Source organism: Garra rufa, chromosome 20 (assembly GCF_049309525.1).
Source record: "Garra rufa chromosome 20, GarRuf1.0, whole genome shotgun sequence".
In the NCBI taxonomy this organism is placed as follows: Eukaryota; Metazoa; Chordata; class Actinopteri; order Cypriniformes; family Cyprinidae; genus Garra; species Garra rufa.
Genome location: NC_133380.1, coordinates 34,337,024 through 34,358,448, shown reverse-complemented (window position 1 = coordinate 34,358,448; position 21,425 = coordinate 34,337,024). Strand labels below are relative to the sequence as shown.

General features: G+C 31.8%; 1 protein-coding gene across 1 annotated transcript in view; it reads right to left on the bottom strand.

Annotated features, from left to right (window-relative positions):
* Positions 1 to 246: 246 nt before the first annotated feature.
* The window catches only part of homer3b (homer scaffold protein 3b), a 42,907-nt gene continuing 21,728 nt past the window's right edge, over positions 247 to 21,425 (bottom strand). Inside the window, exons 6-10 of the mRNA XM_073825801.1 lie at positions 14,906 to 15,042; positions 11,781 to 11,937; positions 9,471 to 9,581; positions 5,941 to 6,021; positions 247 to 1,419 (exon numbers count right to left, since the gene is read on the bottom strand). Coding sequence (XP_073681902.1) covers positions 1,234 to 1,419; positions 5,941 to 6,021; positions 9,471 to 9,581; positions 11,781 to 11,937; positions 14,906 to 15,042 — 672 coding nt within the window. The 3' untranslated portion in view covers positions 247 to 1,233. The remainder of the gene's footprint in view (positions 1,420 to 5,940; positions 6,022 to 9,470; positions 9,582 to 11,780; positions 11,938 to 14,905; positions 15,043 to 21,425) is intronic.

Below are 21,425 nucleotides of genomic sequence, written 5' to 3'. Positions count from 1 at the left end.
CTCACTTTACTTAAAACCATAGCAACACTGCTTCAAAATGCACCGTAATTATCATAATTAAATATTACACCAAAACACATGGTTAACTCAATCAGCGCAGCAGTTTTTTCCTTCATTAATTTGCACTCCATGCCATGTAACTGCATAAAAAACTAATTGCAAAGTATTGTTATTTATAAAGCATCACAAATGCCATGTTGAAGGGTTTTATGACTGTGAAAGAATGGTAAAAATAAAAGACGTATGCACATGTACCAAATACTTTTATTGGTAATTCATATAAAACAAACAACAACAGCCACGCAATAGAAAAATAGCATATGTGCAAATGTCTTTGAGGATACAGGGAAAGATCAAACAAAAGCAACAAAGTGAAATTTCATGTTTTAAAGAAAAAGAGCATAAACTATATACTATAAAGCTTGGTATAAAGATGCATGCTGAGGTATTGCAAACAATAGTGGTCTGTAAAAAATCTAAAGTGTTTTTCCTAAAGGGTTGTTGCATTTATAAGTGCCATTTTGAACTAATGGAATCTGATTACACTGAAGTACTCTGCAAAACAACTGATCCTTGCAGAAACGCATTCGATTTATAACTACCTACATATTTAGACTGCAGCAAACCAGATAAAATAATGAATAAATTAGTTAATGAAGTTAGAAAGTTAGGGTTAACCATTCACGTTTGTTACTAAAAGAAATATCATGTTTTGTTAGTGCTATGTGCATCGATTTCCCTGTTTCTCTTGTTGTAAGAGAAACTGTTAGCTTTGAAATCACTTAATGTCCTAACAGTAAGTAGTGAGATATTCCCATTCTTCAGCTCTAGTTATGTATCTAACAATAATACGGTAGCTTATATCCACAGAACGTTCTGTTTAAAGTCTTATTCTAATTAGAAAACTAGTCACAACCAAATCACAGATCTCAACAACACTTTCAACTATACTGATATCTAGTACCAATAAACAGGTCTAGTCTGTTTATGATTTCCTCGTGACTATTTCACGCAAACAGGCCCAGTTCTGTATGAGAAACATCGTGTAAGCTGCTCTCAAGAATGGATGAATGTGTCCTAAAGTCATGCTAGTTATCACCTCTCTGGTTTTTACTACCAGCCTAGTACCATGTTGAACCGTTGAGTTGTGCAGCTTGGAAAGATTCCAGTAGAGAAATCTCATCTATCTCATAATGGCGGTCTCACAATGTAATGTTTGTCTGAGCGTAGTGGTCATTTCTCCAGGAGTTTGGCTAGGTTCTGTCGCAGGTCGCTCAAGTCGTAGATCTTGACGTCTAAAATTTCAATGACCTTCTGCACCGCGCTCTCCGCCCTGGTTCGTGCGTCCTGGGATGAAGATAAAGCGATCTCTGCTGTTCGCACTCGTTTCTCCAACTCTGAGTTCTGCACTTCCAGATCCTAATGCCAAGACAAATAAGCATTAGTCAGCTTATTAGTTAGCTTATGTCACCAAAGTCTGAAGCAGGGTTATTATAGTTAAAGGATTAGTGCACTAACATCCAAGATTTTCATGTCTTTCTTTCTATAGTCGAAAAGAAATTAAGGTTTTTGAGGAAAACATTCCACAATTTCTCTCCATATAGTGGACTTCAATGGGGATCAACAGGTTCCAAACTGCAATTTCAATGCAGCTTCAAGGAGCTCTACACAATCCCAGCCAAGAAATAAGGATCTTAATCTAGCGAAATGATTGGCCATATTCTAAATTTTAAAAAATGTAGGCGGAAATACCAACCTGGTGTTTACAAAGCAAGCTTCTAGGGGGTTTTAAAGTTAAATGAATTAATCTGGTGCAATTTGAGAGTTCAAAAATAAGAGCTTCAACTCATGTTCAGTGTGCAAATTGAACAAATAAAAAAAGTTGACAACCTGATTCAACTCTCTGCTGATACTCTGAAAACATTGGATCATGAACAGATCATGTTTCAATTTTAGTTCATTAAAGGATTAGTTCACTTCCAGAACCAAAGTTTACAGGTAATTTACTTTTGTCTTTCTTTCTTTAGTCAATAAGAAATTATGTTTTTTGAGAAAAACATTTCAGGAATTATCTCCATATAGTGGACTTCTATGGTGCCCCCAAGTTTGAACTTCCAAAATGCAGTTTTAGGCTATGTTCACACTTGGCGTCTTTTTTGACAAGAAAAAGTTGACAAGGGCGCTTTTTTTAGTTAAAGGGGTCATCGGATGCCCATTTTCCACAAGTTGGCTCTTTTCCTTTTTTTGGCATTTTTGCCTTTTTTTTGATAGGACAGTATTTAGACAGGAAACAAAGTTAAAGAGAGAAAGGGGACGGATTGGGAAAGGTCTGCGAGCCGGGACTCGAAAAAGGGATGCCCGAAGCTCAACGGCGCTACTGTACATGTCGATGTGCAGCTCAAGAAGCTATCAGCACTGCACAACGGTTTTTGAAGTTAAAGGGGAGGTGAATGTCGGTTCACAACAATAAAATAAAAGTCTATCTACTAACACTATTCCCATTTTTTTCTTGTTGTTCTTGTTGTTATGAAAATGGCAGGTCTAGCTACTCGCTTGTCACTAGTCAGCTGTCAAAAAGGCACTTGACGTAGGGCGTTTTCTTCAGAAAAGTTAAACTTTTTTCAACTTGAAAAGACATTCTTTTTTTTTAAAGATTTATTTTTTTGGCATTTTTGCCTTTATTACGATAGGACAGATCAGACATGACAGGAAGCGAAGTCGGAGAGAGATGGGGGCGGGATCGGGAAAGGTCCTCGAGTCGGGATTCGAACACGGGACACCCAGAGCGCAACGCTGCTATATGTCGATGCGCTGCCCACAAGGCTATCAGCGTCGACTTGAAAAGACATTCTGAGCTGCAGAAAAAGACACTGGCGGTGGCGGTGGCGTTTAAAAAAAAAAATGCTCAGGACTTTTTTGAAAACATGGTTTACTCCATAGGATTATAAAATAAAACAGACGCTGGCAGTTTAAAAAAAGACGCTAAATGCAGCTTCGAATGGTTCTAAACGATCCCAGCCGAGAAAGTAGGGTCTTATCAAGCAAAACTATCTGTCATTTTCTAAACAAATTGACAATTTATATACCTTTTAACCTCAAGCACTCGTCTTGTCTATTCTCTGCGATGCGCATGCAAACTCTGTGTAATCCGGGTCAATACAGTTAAGGTAGGTCGAAAAACAAAATCTCATTTTCTTCTTCAACTTCAAAAGCGTCCTACAAAGTGAACATGCAAAGAAGATCAAACATCCTTTACAAAAAAAAGGAGAAACAGCGATGTAAGGGGATTTTGAAAGTTGTAGATGAAAACAAGATGGGAGTTTTTCGACCTACCCTAACTGTATTGACCTGGATTACACAGAGTTCATATGCACATCACAGAGAATAGACATGCGTTTGAGGTTAAAAGTATATAAATTGTCAATTTGTTTAGAAAATGGCTGATTGTTTCGCTAGATAAGACCCTACTTTCTCTTTAGAGCCCTGTGAAGCTTCAATTAAACTGCATTTTGGAAGTTCAAACTTGGGGGCACCATTGAAGTCCACTATATGGAGATACTGTAATTCCTGAAATGTTTTCCTCAAGAATGATTGGATGACAAGGGGGTGAGTAAATTATCTGTAAATTTTTGTTCTGGAAGTGAACTTCTACTTCGCCAAAGCAATGGCACAAAACAACATTAAAGACCTTGTCACACTATGAAAAATACTAAATAGTAATCACTGCACATAGCAAACATATCAAATTATTATAACAAAATTATGACCTTACAAAAAATACATTACACAAATAAAATAATACATTTGAAAATGTATTTACAACTGGAACACATATATAGTTGCATGCAAAAATAGGGCCCTATTTTGTCCCAAATTCTGTTTAACTAATTTTTTTCTGTTTAAATTTTTCTGGACTCCTTTTTAATGGTTAATTTTAATGTTAATAATCAAAAGGCATGTCTAATTAATTAAAAACATGAAACAATCTATCAAAAGTTAAAAAAAAAAAAATAATAATACATGTTTAGGGCCTTATGAAATGTTTTTTTCACCTTATGTTTTATTGTTAACAAATTTGTTTTAGCATGTGTAGTTATTTGAATGCATAAAAACAATTTTCATTTATTATTACAATAGGCTTATTAATAGGCTTAATCTTTCAATCAAATTTTATTTTTGGCAAATAAAGGGCATATAGTAGTACAGTAGTAGTAGATACGTACTGTACATTCTACTAAACGATAGTAAGAAACTCATTAAACTATTTTTTTATCCTGTTGTTTACCATTTATTTGTTTGGCCAGTTTCGTTGTGGGTTTTGGTTATTTTGCTGTTTTGGGCTGTAAGGACCTTTGAAATACTTTGTGTGGCGAAGTGATATAGACATATAATGCAGTCAAGTGCTGCCTGGAACTACGTTCGCCGTGCGTTTCCCTGAAAATAATGCACATCAATAGAACATTTGTCAGCCAATCAGATTCAAGCATTCAATGGCCCTGTAGTATAAATATATATATAAAACACTTTTTACATAAATGAAAGTGAAACGCTCATGAACTACTCTCAGAGCAGCCTTGGAGATGTTCATGATTTTATGTCCTCATGTAGGGTGTGTGTTCACACTTGTAGTTCAGTTTGTTTGACTGATTTGGTCCGGACCAAAAAGGAAAATGATACATTTGGTCCTGGCCCGTTTAGCGTTCAGACTGGCATTTTTCACAGCGAACCAATAGATACTGAACCTAAAGGAATAGTGATACGTTCACAACCTGATTGGTCGCGTTGAGTGACGTATATTTCGTGACCGAACTCACCAAACACAAGGAACAAACAAAGGAAAAGGTGCTTTAAGTCGAATACACCTAATGCTGTCTGCTGGATTAAGTGCACTCATTGTTGCATGTATATGATTTTATTTTTACCATAAAAGGCACTTTACTTCCTTGTCCTCTGCTCATTTTGTTTTGGATACACCGCTTGCTCCCTTTGTTAAATCATGTCACATAGCGTCGCATCTTGTCATTACTTTCTGTTTTTGGTTCATTTTGAAGTATTTGGTCCATGTTGCATTCATATATTTTATTCGAACCGCACCCAAGTTCATTTGGAAGTGGATCGAGACCCATCTTTCTATCGCTTGTTTGGTGCACACCAGGGTTCAGATGGCAGCGTTCACACTCACTCAAATGAACCGCACTAACAGAGCAATCACACCAGAGTTTGTTTTAATTGAACCAAACATGACAAGCGTGAACACACCCTTAGTGAGATGGCAGACGATGAAATCACTGCAAGTGTCACGCACGCTTCAGTATGGGCCATTTGTTCAAACTGAGACAAACAGAACATGCAGGATTCACATTTAAATGGTTAAATTGTTATTGAAACCATACAAAAAAACATTCAGGGCTAGAGTAAAAGCTGCATTAAGATTGCAATTTGGACCTTCAACTTGTTGAACCCCATTGAAGTCTACTATATGGAGAAAAATCCTGGAATGTTTTCCTCAAAAACCTTAAATTCTTTTTGACTGAAAAAAAAAAAGGAAAGACGTGAACATCTTGGATGACATAGGGGTTAGTATATATAGCGCCTCTCAAGATCTCAGGGTTGCTGTACAGAAAATAAGCAGCAAAACAAAAGCAAATCCCAACAAAAAGCAAACGGAAAATAAACCTACAATTACGTTACACAAACAATATAAAAAAAATTAAAGGTCATAAACAGAGCAGTACAATGAAAATGAGTTTTTAGACATAAAACATTTTCTTTATCTAAATTCCAACTATAAAATAATATAAATGAAAATATATAAAAATATGCATTTCATTACATTGTGTCATTTTAAAATACACATTTAAAAACGAAAACTAAAAAGTAATAAAAAAAACTTCAGAAAACTAAAAAATAAAAATAAAAACTTATTTAAACTAATTTTACCTGTATTTTTTGACAGGCCTCTTCCCTTTCCTTCTCCAGCTCATTTAAATCTGGTTTCTTGCCTCGTAGAATCCTTATTTCCTGTAATAACCATTTTAACTGTAAATAAGTCATATTCTGTACCAAATTATGCCTTTAAATAAAAATAATACTTTTTTTAAACATTTAAAATGTATAATATATAACCAGTGGCACAGTTACATACTCAGATTTTCAGATTTACGAGTATGGTTTTATGCATTGCCTTTTTCAAAGTGGACCAGGATCACAATTTGAGTAATTATGCACAGAAGTACTTGCAGTAATAATGCACAGAAGGTAACTGTACTCTTAGCGTCACTAACACCAATTGCATAAGTACATCATGATTATTAGTGGGTGCAAAACAACATGAAAATGCAAATATAGCTGTAAATCGCGAGAAAGGCCACAGCAAATTCAAGAATTTTAGGCCGCAAAAATCGATGCTAAATCCTGGTTGGACCGATACACACACAAATGGGTCAAAGACGAAAAATGGAATAAGCATAAAAACAATAAGTGTAATACAGCTTTAAATTGTCATTTTTTCAAAAAAAAAATATTTATGTTTTCTCTTTAATTTAATAGCATTTTTGTTTTTGTTTTTCTGAGCAAAAAATAAATATCATAAATTTTTCCCTACTTTACAGAAGACACCAACTTAAATGTCATTCAGTGTAACAATCTTGTCAGGCATATTTACAACAAACATCAATTTATGACTCATAAATACAAATAGTTTAACATATAAAATAGTAATTCAAATGTAATTAGTTTTGTATTATGAAAATATCATTGTTTAATATTATGAATTATTAATTCATAAATACAATTAGTTTAACATGTGAAATAGTCATTCAAACGTAATTTGTTTTGTATTATAAAATATGTATTCATAAATTTGTTTAATATTATGAAATAATGTATAAATCAGTTTAATATTATGAATTACTAATTCATAAATACAATTAGTTTGACATGTGAAATAGTCATTCAAATGTTATTCGTTTTGTATTAGGAAATATTTATTCATAAATATCACTGTTTAATATTATGAAATAATTTATATACCAGTTTAATATTATGAATTATTAATTCATTAATACAATTAGTTTAACATGAATTAGTCATTCCAACATAATTTGTTTTGTATTATGTAATATTTATTAATACATATCATTTGTTTAATATTATGAAATATTAATTTATAAATCAGTTTACTATTATGAATGATTAATTCATAAATACAACTAGTTTAACATATGAAATAGTAATTAACATAATTAATTTGTTTTATAGTATGAAATATTCATTCATAAATATCATTTGTTTCATATTATGAAATATTAATTTATAAATAAGTTTACTATTATTAATTATTAATTCATAAATACAATTAGTTTAACATGAATTATTTATTCATAAATATCATTAGTTTATTATGAAATATTAATTTATAAACTGGTTTACTATTATGAATTATTAATTAATAAATACAATTAGTTTAACATATGAAATAGTCAAATGTAATTTGTTTTGTACTATGCAATATTTATTCATAAATATTTGTTTAATATTATGAAATGTTAATTTATGAATCAGTTTAATATTATTAATTATTAATTCATAAATACAGTTAGTTTAACATATGAAATAGTCATTCAAACGTAATTTGTTTTGTATTATAAAATATGTATTCATAAATTTGTTTAATATTATGAAATAATGTATAAATCAGTTTAATATTATGAATTACTAATTCATAAATACAATTAGTTTGACATGTGAAATAGTCATTCAAATGTTATTCGTTTTGTATTAGGAAATATTTATTCATAAATATCACTGTTTAATATTATGAAATAATTTATATATCAGTTTAATATTATGAATTATTAATTCATTAATACAATTAGTTTGACATGAAATAGTCATTCCAACATAATTTGTTTTGTATTATGTAATATTTATTAATAAATATCATTTGTTTAATATTATGAAATATTAATTTATAAATCAGTTTACTATTATGAATTATTAATTCATAAATACAACTAGTTTAACATATAAAATAGTCATTCAAATGTAATTTGTTTCGTATTATGAAATATGTGTTTGTAAATATCATAGTTTAATATTATGAAATATTAATTTATAAACTGGTTTACTATTATGAATTATTAATTCATAAATACAATTAGTTTAACATATGAAATAGTAATTCATAACATAATTTGTTTTGTGTAATTAAATATTTATTCATAAATATAGTTTACTATTATGAAATATTAATTTATAAATCAGTTCAATATTATGAATTAATTCATAAATACTAGTTTAACATGAAATATTCATTCAAACGTAATTTGTTTAATATTATGAAATATTTTATGAATCAGTTTACTATTATGAATTATTAATTCATCGATACAATTAGTTTAACATGAAATATTTATTCATAAATATCATTAATTCATTATGAAATATTAATTTATAAACTGGTTTACTATTATGAATTATTAATTCATAAATACAATTAGTTTAACATATGAAATAGTAATTCATAACGTAATTTGTTTTATAGTATGAAATATTCATTCATTAATTTCATTAGTTTAATATTATGAAATATTAATTTATAAATCAGTTTAATATTATTAATTATGAATTCATAAATACAGTTAGTTTAACATATGAAATAGTCAAATGTAATTTGTTTTGTACTATGCAATATTTATTCATAAATAGTCAAAAGTAATTTGTTTTGTATTATAAAATGTATTTGTTTAATATTATGAAATGTTAATTTATAAATCAGTTTAATATTAATTATGAATTCATAAATACAGTTAGTTAAACATACGAAATAGTAATTCATAACGGAATTTGTTTTATAGTATTCATTCATAAATATCATTAGTTTCATATTATGAAATATTAATGTATAAACAGGTTTACTACTATAAATTATTAATTCATAAATACAATTAGTTTTTTTTTACAAAAAAACAACAACAAAAATCAATTTATGACGCATACTTTCACCCCAAATACTAATTAGCTGTAAATCTACATTTTTTAAATGTGCCACTATCCTAGGTTTTGGCCATTTGTCAGTAAGAATGTTTTACTCATTTAAAACACAATAAAATCTAATATGCTTCCTTATTCTTTTATATATTTTAATATGCACAAGTCAGAAAAGGCATGTTGTTGGAATTTTTACATAAATCTTGTTACACTGAATGACAATCTAACATTATTTCAACCAATACTCACATACATGCACACACATCACAGACTGCCACTGTACTGATATGTGCGGCTAATGTTTACAGATGATTTTGTTTGTAAATAAATCAGTTTTTTATATTAAATAGACACTGATAATGCAGCGTCTGTGAGCTCAGTCTGGACATTATAATGTGATCGATCTGTAAGCGTGGAGTGTAGACATGGAGTCTCTTACAGTGTCAGTTAGCACTGTTACTACATTAAGCAATCTTCACCTCATCTTTAGCTCTGATAAGAGCCTCCATCTCTGCCATGGTCTGTGTGAGCTCCTCGCTGCCCGTCTCGCTGGAAGCAGAAACTCCGCTCTGAGCCTCCAGATCTGCAACCTGAAACATCGCACAAACAGAACAGCTATTACGAGATCTGCTACCAAACTGAGGCCGAACCCTGAGCCCTACTGTATGAAACCAGAACTAGGGAATGTGAGACGTGTAATAAAGAAAAGGAAAAATCTTTTCAAAAAATGACATTAAAAACACATAGTTCTTAGAAATGTTGGGTTCATATGGCTTTGAAAAACTTTCATACCAGTTACCAGTTTCAAGAAAAGTTTAAATTGAATGCCACGGTTGTAACTATCAAGTAAACTTATATTTCCAATATAAAAGGTGAATTTTTAAAAACAAATATCACAAAATAATAATTCATAAATATACTGAGTTTAATATTGTGAAACATTATTTCATAACTTAGTTTAATATTATGAAAATTTATAAATATCATTAGTTTAACAATTTATGAAGTACAATTTTATAAATCATCCGTTTAATATTATGTAATATTAATTCATAAATATCATTAGTTTCGTATTATGAAATATTAGTATATAAATAAGTTTACTACTATGAATTATTAATTCATAAATAATTAGTTTAACATGAAATAGTCATTCAAATGTAATTTGTTTTATGTTACGAAATATCAATTTAAGTTATGAATTATTATTTTAAAATAAATGTAATTAATTATGTTTGAATTACTATTTCATTTTAGTTTAATATTATAAAATAATTGTATAAATCATGTTTATTATGTTTAATATTATGAAATATTAATTTATAATATTCATACATACAATTAGTTTAACATATGAAATAGTCATTCAAACGTAATTTGTATTATGAAATATTCAGAAATATAATTTGTTTAATATTATGAAATAATTTATAAACCAGTTTAGTATTATGAAATAATTCATAAATATCATGTTTAACATTAGTTTATGAAGTACAATTTTATAAATCATCAGTTTAATATGTAATATTAATTTCTAAATATAATTAGCTTAATATTATGAAATATTTATTTATAAATCAGTTTACTATTATGAATGATTAATTCATAAATACAAGTTTAACAGATGAAATAGTCAAACGTAATTTGTTTTCTATTATAAAATGTATTCATAATTATTTGTTTAATATTATGAAATATAGTTATACTATTATGAATTAATAAATACAATTAGTCTAACATATGAAATAGTCATTCAAACGTAATTTGTTTTGTATTACGAAATATCAATTTATAAACCAGTTTTTATTGATGAATTATTAATTAAACATAAATATTATTAATTTAATTATGTTTGAATTACTGTTTCATGTTAGTTTAATATTATGAAATAATTGTATAAATCATGTTTATTATGCAGTATTAATTTATACATATTAGTTTATTATTATGAAATATTAATTTATAAATAATTTACTACTATTAATTATTTATTCATAAAAACAATTCGTTTTACATATGTAATAGTAATTCACACAATTTGTTTTGTATTATGAAATATTAATTTAGAAATAAGTTTAATATCATGAATTATTAATTCATAAATACAATTAGTTTAACAAATGAAATAGTCATTCAAACGTAATTTGTTTTGTATTATGAAATATTTATTCAGAAATATCATTAGCTCAATATGATGAAATATGAGATTTATGAATTATTTCATATTAATCTGATTTAAAAATGTATATTTCATCATATTAAGCTAATAATATTTATGAATAAATATTACATATTAAACTGATGCTTTATAAACATCCCCGCACTGGAGCTTTTAGCACTGTCACAACTCAGAGTCATTTTTTCAGTTTGTGTTGGAAGAAACTTGGCGCTCTCATTTTCCCCACGGTCATTTGTCTTCCCTCTGTTCCGGACAATGAAGGCGTATTGTCTTTTCCTATAAATATCCTTCCGCACGCTCTCCGAAGACCTGAACTACATACGTCACCTGGTTGATGTTTGCTTCACTAGACCTTCAAAGTGTTGTGGAATCCTTGATGCACGATTATGTAAAAACACTAAAGAGTGCCAAAGGGAAAATATTCAGCTTGCTTGAGCAACTGCTAAAACTGATTGTTAACACATGAGAACGTCCAAATGTGGATCTTATCCTTATATGGTCCCCAAAAAAAGCAGCAGTGTGGAAAAACAGCTCTTATGAATATTTAATGACCAAACCTTTTTTTTTACATTTTTGTCTATTGAAGTCAATGAGACTCAACGTTCCTCACCTGCTCTCGTAGACGATCCGTTTCCTCTTGATACTCGGCTAATTGTTTTTTCCATTGGTCAATGCTGCTGTTAGCTTCATGAAGAGCGGTAACCAGTTTAGCGTTGCTGTCCCGAAGAGAAAACAGCTCGGCCTCCGAGTTTCTCTCGCATATCGACCTGTGAAGTAACCAACATCTGGGTTTTAATTATACTCGGGTCCTTCCTTCTGGAAACTGAGGCAAAGACAAATTTTGTTGAACAATTTCAGCCCAACGGCAGCAGATGGTAAACACAGAACATATGGCTGAGTTTCGAAATGTCATTTCTTTTGTGTTACCTTTATATTTAGAAGTAAATCAGAAACAGACTGTGTGCATAAGATTACTGATGTCCCTTGGCAGATTTCAGATTTAAGGGATAAGCATGTTTTAACAGCTTCTTTGATCTCGTCTTATTTTGTAAGTAAGCCATTCACTAGGGCTGGGTAAAAAAAAATATATTTTCTCGATTTTAATCGGCTCTCATTTCTACGATATCGATTCTTAAATTCCAAGAATTGATCAGTCGAGACAGTTTTTAGTTAATGAAGGAAACATCGCAACCCATCTCCTGTCTAAGAAATCGCAATAAGCTTTGTACTTTGTTACTTTTGATATGAAAGAAAGTCTTTTTCAAATTATGTCCTTTTCATTACAGTATTCAAACAACAAATGCCATTTTGACAATGTAACCAGAATGTTTTTGGTTACCAGAACAATATTTTTTATGGTTTGTTTTTAGTTGGCCAGGAAAGTTTTAGAACGTTCATTTTTGGATCCCAGAACATTAATTTTTGGTTTGAGAAAGTTATTCTAACATTATTCTAATGTTACCAGAATGTTAGTTTTTGGTTCTCATTTTTTTGTTTTTAGAACAATATTCTAACATTCCCCTAACGTTATTATAAAGTTCCCAGAATGTTCGTTTTTGGTTCCAAGAACGTTAGTTTTGGGTTTGTAGAACATTTTTCTAACATTATTCTAACATTCCCAGGATGCTAGTTTTTGGTTCCCAGGTTTGTTTTTAGAAAGTTATTCTAATGTTCCCATAACATTATAATAAAGTTCCCAGAATTTTGGTTTGTAGAACGTTATTTTAACGTTATGCTGACGTTCCAGAACGTTAGTTTTCTGGTTTGTAGAACGTTATTCTAATTTTCCCAGAACGTTAAGTTTTCTGGTTTGTAGAATGTCATTCTAACATTCCCAGGATGCTAGTTTTTGGTTCCCAGGTTTGTTTTTAGAAAGTTATTCTAATGTTCCCCTAACATTATTATAAAGTTCCCAGAATTTTGGTTTGTAGAACGTTATTTTAACGTTATGCTGACGTTCCAGAACGTTAGTTTTCTGGTTTGTAGAACGTTATTCTAATGTTCCCAGAACGTTAGTTTTCTGGTTTGTAGAATGTTATTCTAACATTATTCTAACGTTCCCAGGATGCTAGTTTTTGGTTCTCAGGTTTGTTTTTAGAAAGTTTTTCTAATGTTATTCTAACATTCCCAGAATATTAGTTTTTGGTTTGTAGAACGGTATTTTAACGCTATGCTGACGTTCCAGAACGTTAGTTTTTGGTTTGTAGTACGTTATTCTAATGTTCCCAGAACGTTAGTTTTTTGGTTTGTAGAATGTTATTCTAATGTTCCCAGAACGTTAGTTTTTGGTTTGTAGTACGTTATTCTAATGTTCCCAGAACGTTAGTTTTTTGGTTTGTAGAATGTTATTCTAATGTTCCCAGAACGTTAGTTTTTGGTTTGTAGTACGTTATTCTAATGTTCCCAGAACGTTAGTTTTTTTTGGTTTGTAGTACGTTATTCTAATGTTCCCAGAACGTTATTTTTTGGTTTGTAGTACGTTATTCTAATGTTCCCAGAACGTTATTTTTTTTGGTTTGTAGAATGTTATTCTAACATTATTCTAACGTTCCCAGGATGCTAGTTTTTGGTTCTCAGGTTTGTTTTTAGAAAGTTTTTCTAATGTTATTCTAACATTCCCAGAATATTAGTTTTTGGTTTGTAGAACGTTATTTTAACGCTTTGCTGATGTTCCAGAACGTTAGTTTTTGGTTTGTAGTACGCTATTCTAATGTTCCCAGAACGTTAGTTTTTTTGGTTTGTAGAATGTTATTCTAATGTTCCCAGAACGTTAGTTTTTGGTTTGTAGTACGTTATTCTAATGTTCCCAGAACGTTAGTTTTTTTGGTTTGTAGAATGTTATTCTAACATTATTCTAACGTTCCCAGGACGCTAGTTTTTGGTTCATCGGGTTTGTTTTTAGAAACAAACATTATTATAAAGTTCCCAGAATTTTGGTTTGAAGAATGTTTTTCTAATGTTATTCTCACATTCCCAGAACATTAGTTTTTGGTTTGTAGAACATTATTTTAACGTTATTCTGACGTTCCAGAACGTTAGTTTTTGGTTTGTATAATGTTATTCTAACATTATTGTAAAGTTAGAATAACTTTATTATAAAGTTCCCAGAATGTTAGTCTTTGGTTCCAAGAACGATAGTTTTGGGTTTGTAGAACATTTTTCTAAATGTTATTCTAATGTTCCCAGAATGCTAGTTTTTGGTTCCCAGAGTTAGTTTTTGTTTTTAGAATGTTATTGTAACGTTCTCCTAACATTATTATAAAGTTCCCAGAATATTGGTTTGTAGAACGTTTTTCTAATGTTATACTATCGTTTCCAGAACATTAGTTTTTGGTTTGTAGAATGTTATTCTAACATTATTCTAACATTCCCAGAATGTTAGTTTTTGGTTTATATAATGTCATTCTAACATTATTCTAAAGTTAGAATAACAGTTTTTGTTTCCAAGAACGATAGTTTTGGGTTTGTAGAACATTATTCTAATGTTATTCTAACGTTCCCAGAATGTTAGTTTTTGGTTCCCAGAGACGACAAACTCGCTGCCAATTACCCCAGAAAACTACTGAGGAGGAAAAGTACGTCAGGCGGATTGATTAGATTCACGTGCATCTGAGTGAGTCAGTGTGGTTACATTAACTAACAGAAAATACAGAAAATTCCAAGCAATGAATTATCGTAAAAGAAAACATTTGATGGTGAGATTTGATGGGTATCGGGTAGATATGAATGTTTTACCCTTCAGAAAGCATCTTCCTCATCTGTTCTTTCTCTGTGGATTCTTCCATATCAGCACTCTTGCTGCGAAACAACTTGTCTTCGCTGGAGCCATTGACACCAAGCAGCGGAGGAGATTGACGGTCATCTGACAGCACCTGATAGACAATATTACCATTTTTAAATGTTTTTTGTTTTTGTATGCTCAAAAATACAGTAAAACTGTAATATTGTGAAATATTATTAATGTTTTCGTGTTTCTATATTTAAAATATTATTTATTCCTATGATGCAAAGCTGAAATTTCATCATCAGCATCTTCACTGTTCAGTGTCAACTGATCCTTCAGAACTCATTTTGCTGATTGCTGCTCAAGAAGCATTTCTGATTGTTATCAACAGTTATACTTTATATTTATGCAGAAACTAGAATAAAGTACCATTCAAATGTTTGTGTGTTTAACAGAAGTTAAAACCTTTACTGAGTAAATATGCATGAAATTGATCAAATGTGACAGTAAACACATTTGTTCCAAAAGATTCTATTTCAAATAAATTCTGTTCTTTTGAACTTTATATTAATCAAAGAAACCTGGCAAAAATGTTTCCACAGATTAAGCAACAAATGTTTATAAAAATATTAATATTACTATGATTAATATTATATAATATTATAAAATATTAGCTAATAAATATAATTAGCTTAATATTATGTAATATTAATTTTAAAATGTAATTGACTTCATATCATGAAATATGAATCCATGAATATAACTAGTTTAACATTATGAAATAGTATTTCACAAATATAATTATTTTGATATCATGAAATAGTAACTCATACATATCATTAGTTCAATATTACAAAATATTAAATTACAAATATAATTAGGTTAATATCATGAAATATTAATTCATAAATCATTAATTTAATATCATACAATATGTATTTATGATTGGATTATTATTGTGAATTATTAATTCAGAAATATCAGTAAGGTTTGGGGGATTTGCACCACATGACAGTTAACAACTAGAACTTACCTTATTTTTTAAGAAAAAGATATCTTAAACAATGATAATAATAATAACCATTTTAATAACTGAGCACTAATAATAAATCAGCATATTGGAATGATTTCTGCAGGATCGTGTGACATATATATATATATATATATATATATATATATATATATATATATATATACACACACACACACACACACACACACATTACATAACATTACATATTTCACAATATTACACAAATCACAATATTATTTACTGTATTTTTGATAATATAAATGCAGCCTTGCTGAGAATAGGAGACTTTTCAACAACATAAAAAAATCATAATAACCCAAACTTTTGAATGGTAAAGTAAATATCTCAACCTTAATGTAAAAATAACAAAAAAATCTATGTGAAAAAATTACAGTGCCACATACTGGTCTGGCATGCATACTGCATCGCTTTTTAGTCGGTTTCAGTGTTTTGTGTGTACACAGATATTTCTTAAGACAATGCCGTGTTTACAGAAATTTGAGGAAAAAAGACTGGATAGGAAAAGCTCAGGCTTTGTGTGCACGGGCCCTTAGTAATCAATTGGGTGCAGTCGTTCATTGGTGCAGTTAGAAACCAGCTAAAACTAACATAGGCTGTTGTCTAGTCTTAGCTGGTTTAAGTTTAGTTGGTTTTTGAGCAGATCTCCCAGCTTGACCAGTTTTAGTATCAAAATATGTAATTTTCATACCAAAACTACAGTCCCTGACAAAAGTCTTGTCGTTTTTGGACAAATTGACCTGAAGTGCCGCTGAAATATATTTCTAATCAAGATTTTTTCACAAGAAATGGCTCATTTTAATCCCAACAGCTTTTGTAATAATGTTTCAGTGCAAAACGAAACTGTCAAAAAGTATTCTAATATTCACAGCTTGGTAAAGCCCATTGAGTCAATTTTTGCGAAGACATAAGTGTTGTCGCCTTGTCATATGAGCTTCACCTGCGACTAATAATGGATCAATTAGGTCTCAGGTGTGTATAAAAAGAACCCCAGTACACTAGACCTTCACAACAACTGCAACTAGACCTCTGCAAACATGTCTAAGATTCACCCTGAGACTAAAGTGTTGATTATCAAGAGGCTGAAGACCAGATCCACTGCTGATGTGGCAGACACCTTCAATGTGTCTCATGCAGCGTCAAGTACAGAGGATAAAAAAAAGATTTGAAGAGACTGGAGACGTTTTTGACAAGCCCAGGTCAGGCAGACCCCGCAAGACAACTGCTCGAGAGGACCGTTTGTTGGCTCGAAAATCCAAGGCCAGCCCATTTTCCACTGCAGCAGAGCTCCACGAGACCTGGTCACCTGAAGTCCCTGTGTCAACCAGAACAGTTTGTCAGGTTCTGTCTCGAAATGGCCTCCATGGTCGAATCAGTGCCCAGAAGCCAGCACTAAACAAAAGACAATTGAAAAACCGTGTGGCATTTGCCAAGGCCCACAGCCTGCTAAGAGGATGGACGCTGGAAAAGTGGCAGAAGGTGGATTTTTCAGATGAATCTTTTGTTGAATTACACCACAGTCGCCACAAATATTGCAGGAGACCTACTGGAGCCCGCATGGATCCGAGATTCAACCAGAAAACAATGAAGTTTGGTGGCGGAAAAATCATGGTCTGGGGTTACATCCAGTATGGGGTGTGCAAAAGATCTGCAGGGTGGCAGGCAACATCAATAGTCTAAAATACCAAGAAATCCTAGCTACCTCTTATATTCCCAACCATAAAAGAGGCCAAATTCTGCAGCAGGATGGTGCTGCATCACATACTTCCATCTCCACATCAAAGTTCCTCAAGGCGAAGAAGATCAAGATGCTCCAGGATTGGCCAACCCGGTCACCAGACATGAACATCATTAAGTATGTGTGGGGTAGGATGAAAGAAGAAGCATGGAATATTGATGAACTCTGGGAGGCATGCAAGACTGCTTTCTTTGCTATTCCTGATGACTTCATCAATAAATTTTATGAATCCTTGCCAAACCGCATGGATGCAGTCCTTCAAGCTCATGGAAGTCATACAAGATATTAAATTTGGATCTCACAGCACCACTACTTAATTTGCTGACATATTTTTGTATTTGCAGTAAATTTGTTCAATTTCTGTATAGGCGACAATACTTTTGTCTTGCCAAAATCTGACTGTTCTGTCATGATTAAATGATAAAACTTTTTTCAGTGAAACTAATTTATTTCAGTGCATTAAACATCATTTGGGAGGGTTTTAGCTTTTCATATGAGCTATTTCTAACACCAATTGATTAATTAAAAGTCAGGTTAATAGCAGGTGTTTTTTACAAAATAGATAAGCGACAAGACTTTTGTCAGGGACTGTACATATTTTACAGTCACCATTATGCAGATTGATCATAGAAGCAGCGAAAAGAAATTCATACCACAGTGGCCATCCTTCACAAAACTAATATCTACCACAGTTTTATCACAATTAGAATGCAAAATGTGTCAATACAAGCCTTTCTGTCAAATAGAACTTATGCAATATTTCAAACTTTTAACCACAGGATAAAATCAACCCGCCGCAACAGTTTAAAATTATATTTAATATTAGAATGTTTGCGGGAGCGGAATTAAAGGGATAGTTCACCCAAAAATGAAAATTTGATGTTTATCTGCTTACCCCCAGGACATCCGAGATGTGGGTGACTTTGTTTCTTCAGTAAAACACAAATGAAGATTTTTAACTCAGACCGTTGCAGTCTGTTAGTCATATAATGGCAGTCAATGGGCACCAAACCTTTGAAAGTAAAAAAAAAAAATGCACAGACAAATCCAAATTACACATTACATTGATGTCCTAAGACACGAAACGATCGTTTTTTGCCAGAAACTGAACAGTATTTATATCAATAGTTACCTCGGATATACAGCAATATCCAACTGTCCTGGGCGCGTGCTCAGCATCCGGCGCGTTGCCTGTGTATGTGCTCTGGCTTAGTATACACACTTTTACTAAGTGTATGGGTGTGTTGATATCCAGCCAAAGAGCAAGCAACCATAGCTTCAAGCAATCAGGCTCAGAAGTTGGGAATCGGTAAAAAGTCAACAGTCCTGGATGAGTTTGTGCAAACAAACGTAATCTTTTATCCTTAAATGGGTTTGAACAATCAGGATAAGTGCAAGCTCTGTGTAAACAATGAGTGTCACATACACACAACAGATCGCTTCTAGCGTTTGCGTATACTACGCCAGAGCGCGTACACATGTAACACTCCGGATGCTGAGCATGCGTTTAGGACAGATGGACATTGCTGTGTATAAAAGTTAAAAAAACGATATAAATGCTGTTCAGTTTCTCGCAAAAACCAATCGTTTCATGTCTTAGGACATCAATGTATCGTCAGGAGCCGCAGGGAGTAATTTGGATTTTTTTTTTTACTTTCAAAGGTTTGGTGCCCATTCACTGCCATTATATGACTGACAGACTGCAACGGTTTGAGTTAAAAATCTTTAATTGTGTTCTACTGAAGAAACAAAGTCACCTACATCTGGGGGTAAGCAGATAAACATCAAATTTTTATTATTGGGTGAACTATCCCTTTAAGAAAACAGTCCCACGCAAGGCTTTAATACAAAAACGCCACAATGAATGGTGACTGTAGCCAAATCCCGGACATTTTGGGGCGATTTTTTAAGTTCAAAAAGAGGACATTTATATTATTAAATTAAAGGATTTATGTTAACCCTATACTGTGTGTTCATATCGTCATATAGAGAGACAGCAGAAGCTGAAGTATGTGTGTTGTAAACAAAACTGTCTGCCATTCATTCATTCATTGCAGAAATCATGGTGCCTTTACGCATGATTTCAAATGCTTCTGCAGATACTATAGTATTTTACTTGAGCATTGCAAATCAGGTATATTTGCTTTGTTTTGGTTCTTGTCAACAGTATCTCCACCATACGCACTAAATGAATGACAGGCTTTCTGTTGTATTAGCGCAAGGTTAATAACAGGGTGACATCTAGTAGAGAAGACTAATGATAAGATTCACATTAATCAGATCTTGTTTCAAATCTTTACTGAAATAAATACCGGAAAAGATCGATTTGCGGCTTTAGAAAATCAATATGCAATCAATGTCAATTAAAAAAACGAATCATCAAAAATAGATTTTTTTTACTCAGCCCTAGTGAAGAGCTAAAAAGGTGCCAAAACCACTTTAAAACCAGCCTAGGAGACCAGCTAAAGCATCCAATCAGCTTTTTTTTCAGTAAGGAGTAGTTAAGCTTTGCTATAGCAATAGACAGACTAAAAACACCATAAAGTTTAAACCTGTGGGATTTTTGGTGGTTTTGATAGCCTGGTTTATGAAAACTGTGTATCGGATCAGTTTGAAAAGATATTACACCAAGGAAGACCAGTTTGAGCAGAGGAAGGATGATCAGTACCACCACTGATTTGGTGTTTACGTCCACATTTAAAATGAAACACAGTCCCAGCGAGCTCACAGTTTCTATCCCATGACTCAACAGTAAGAGGATCAAAAAAAGAACTTCTTTAAACAACACTTTCTCAGTCTGTTTGTTGGAAGAAGAAACACAGCATCTGCACATGTGACTCAGCAGGGCAGCATATGGCGTTGTTCTTTGACTGAGATTTGAAAGGACAACACTTTATTTCAACCTGCTGTTCATGTAGACTTGAGAAAGCCAGAATAGTACTTCAGAAAGAACTCTGCTCTTTTGCTTATACTGTACAACAGCAGGCGTTTCAAACATGTACAGTGTTTCTCTGCAGCAACACACACTCGCTCTCAGAAAAGCTTGTATAATTCATCAATCTCAAACTCAGCGCTCCCCAAAGGAAGACGCTCTATTTCTAATCCAACCACTCAGGCCGATGACTTGTTTCTCTACAGCGGTTCACGGCAGGCGCGGGGAGCTTGAGATGGAGCTTTCTGTGTGTTTAATATATTTAAAAGAAGAGCGAGAGGAATCAAAGACACATCTCCACTGCATAGACATTGAAGGAGCTCCATTTCTTCAATAATGCATCTTGCAGATTTCTGCATTTTTAATGAGGGATTACAGATTTCCAGAATATTCCTCTCTTATCATGAGCCCATGTCAAGTCATACAAAAAATTATACTGGACTTTAGCAACACTATTAGAAAGAGCTCAAATTAAATCACCTCAATCTTCCCCAAATATCATTGATGAGCAAAACTGAAACAGGAAGTGGGAGTGGGACATGATGAGAACCTCATCTTTTTTTTTCCAGTAATTTTTTAAAATCTTTTTTAACTGTAGATGAAATCTAGTTAGTGGAGGAGATACTAGTGAGAGTAGTGTTACTTTAATATTATTATTTATATACTATTTTAGTATTTGTTATTATTTTGGATTAGCTTTTACTTTAATATTTTACAGTTTTCATTTTAATCTAGTTTAGGTTTTTGTTAGTTTTATTGAAACAGAAAGTTGGAGCTGGACATGCCAAGGACTCATCCCATTTCTTTTTT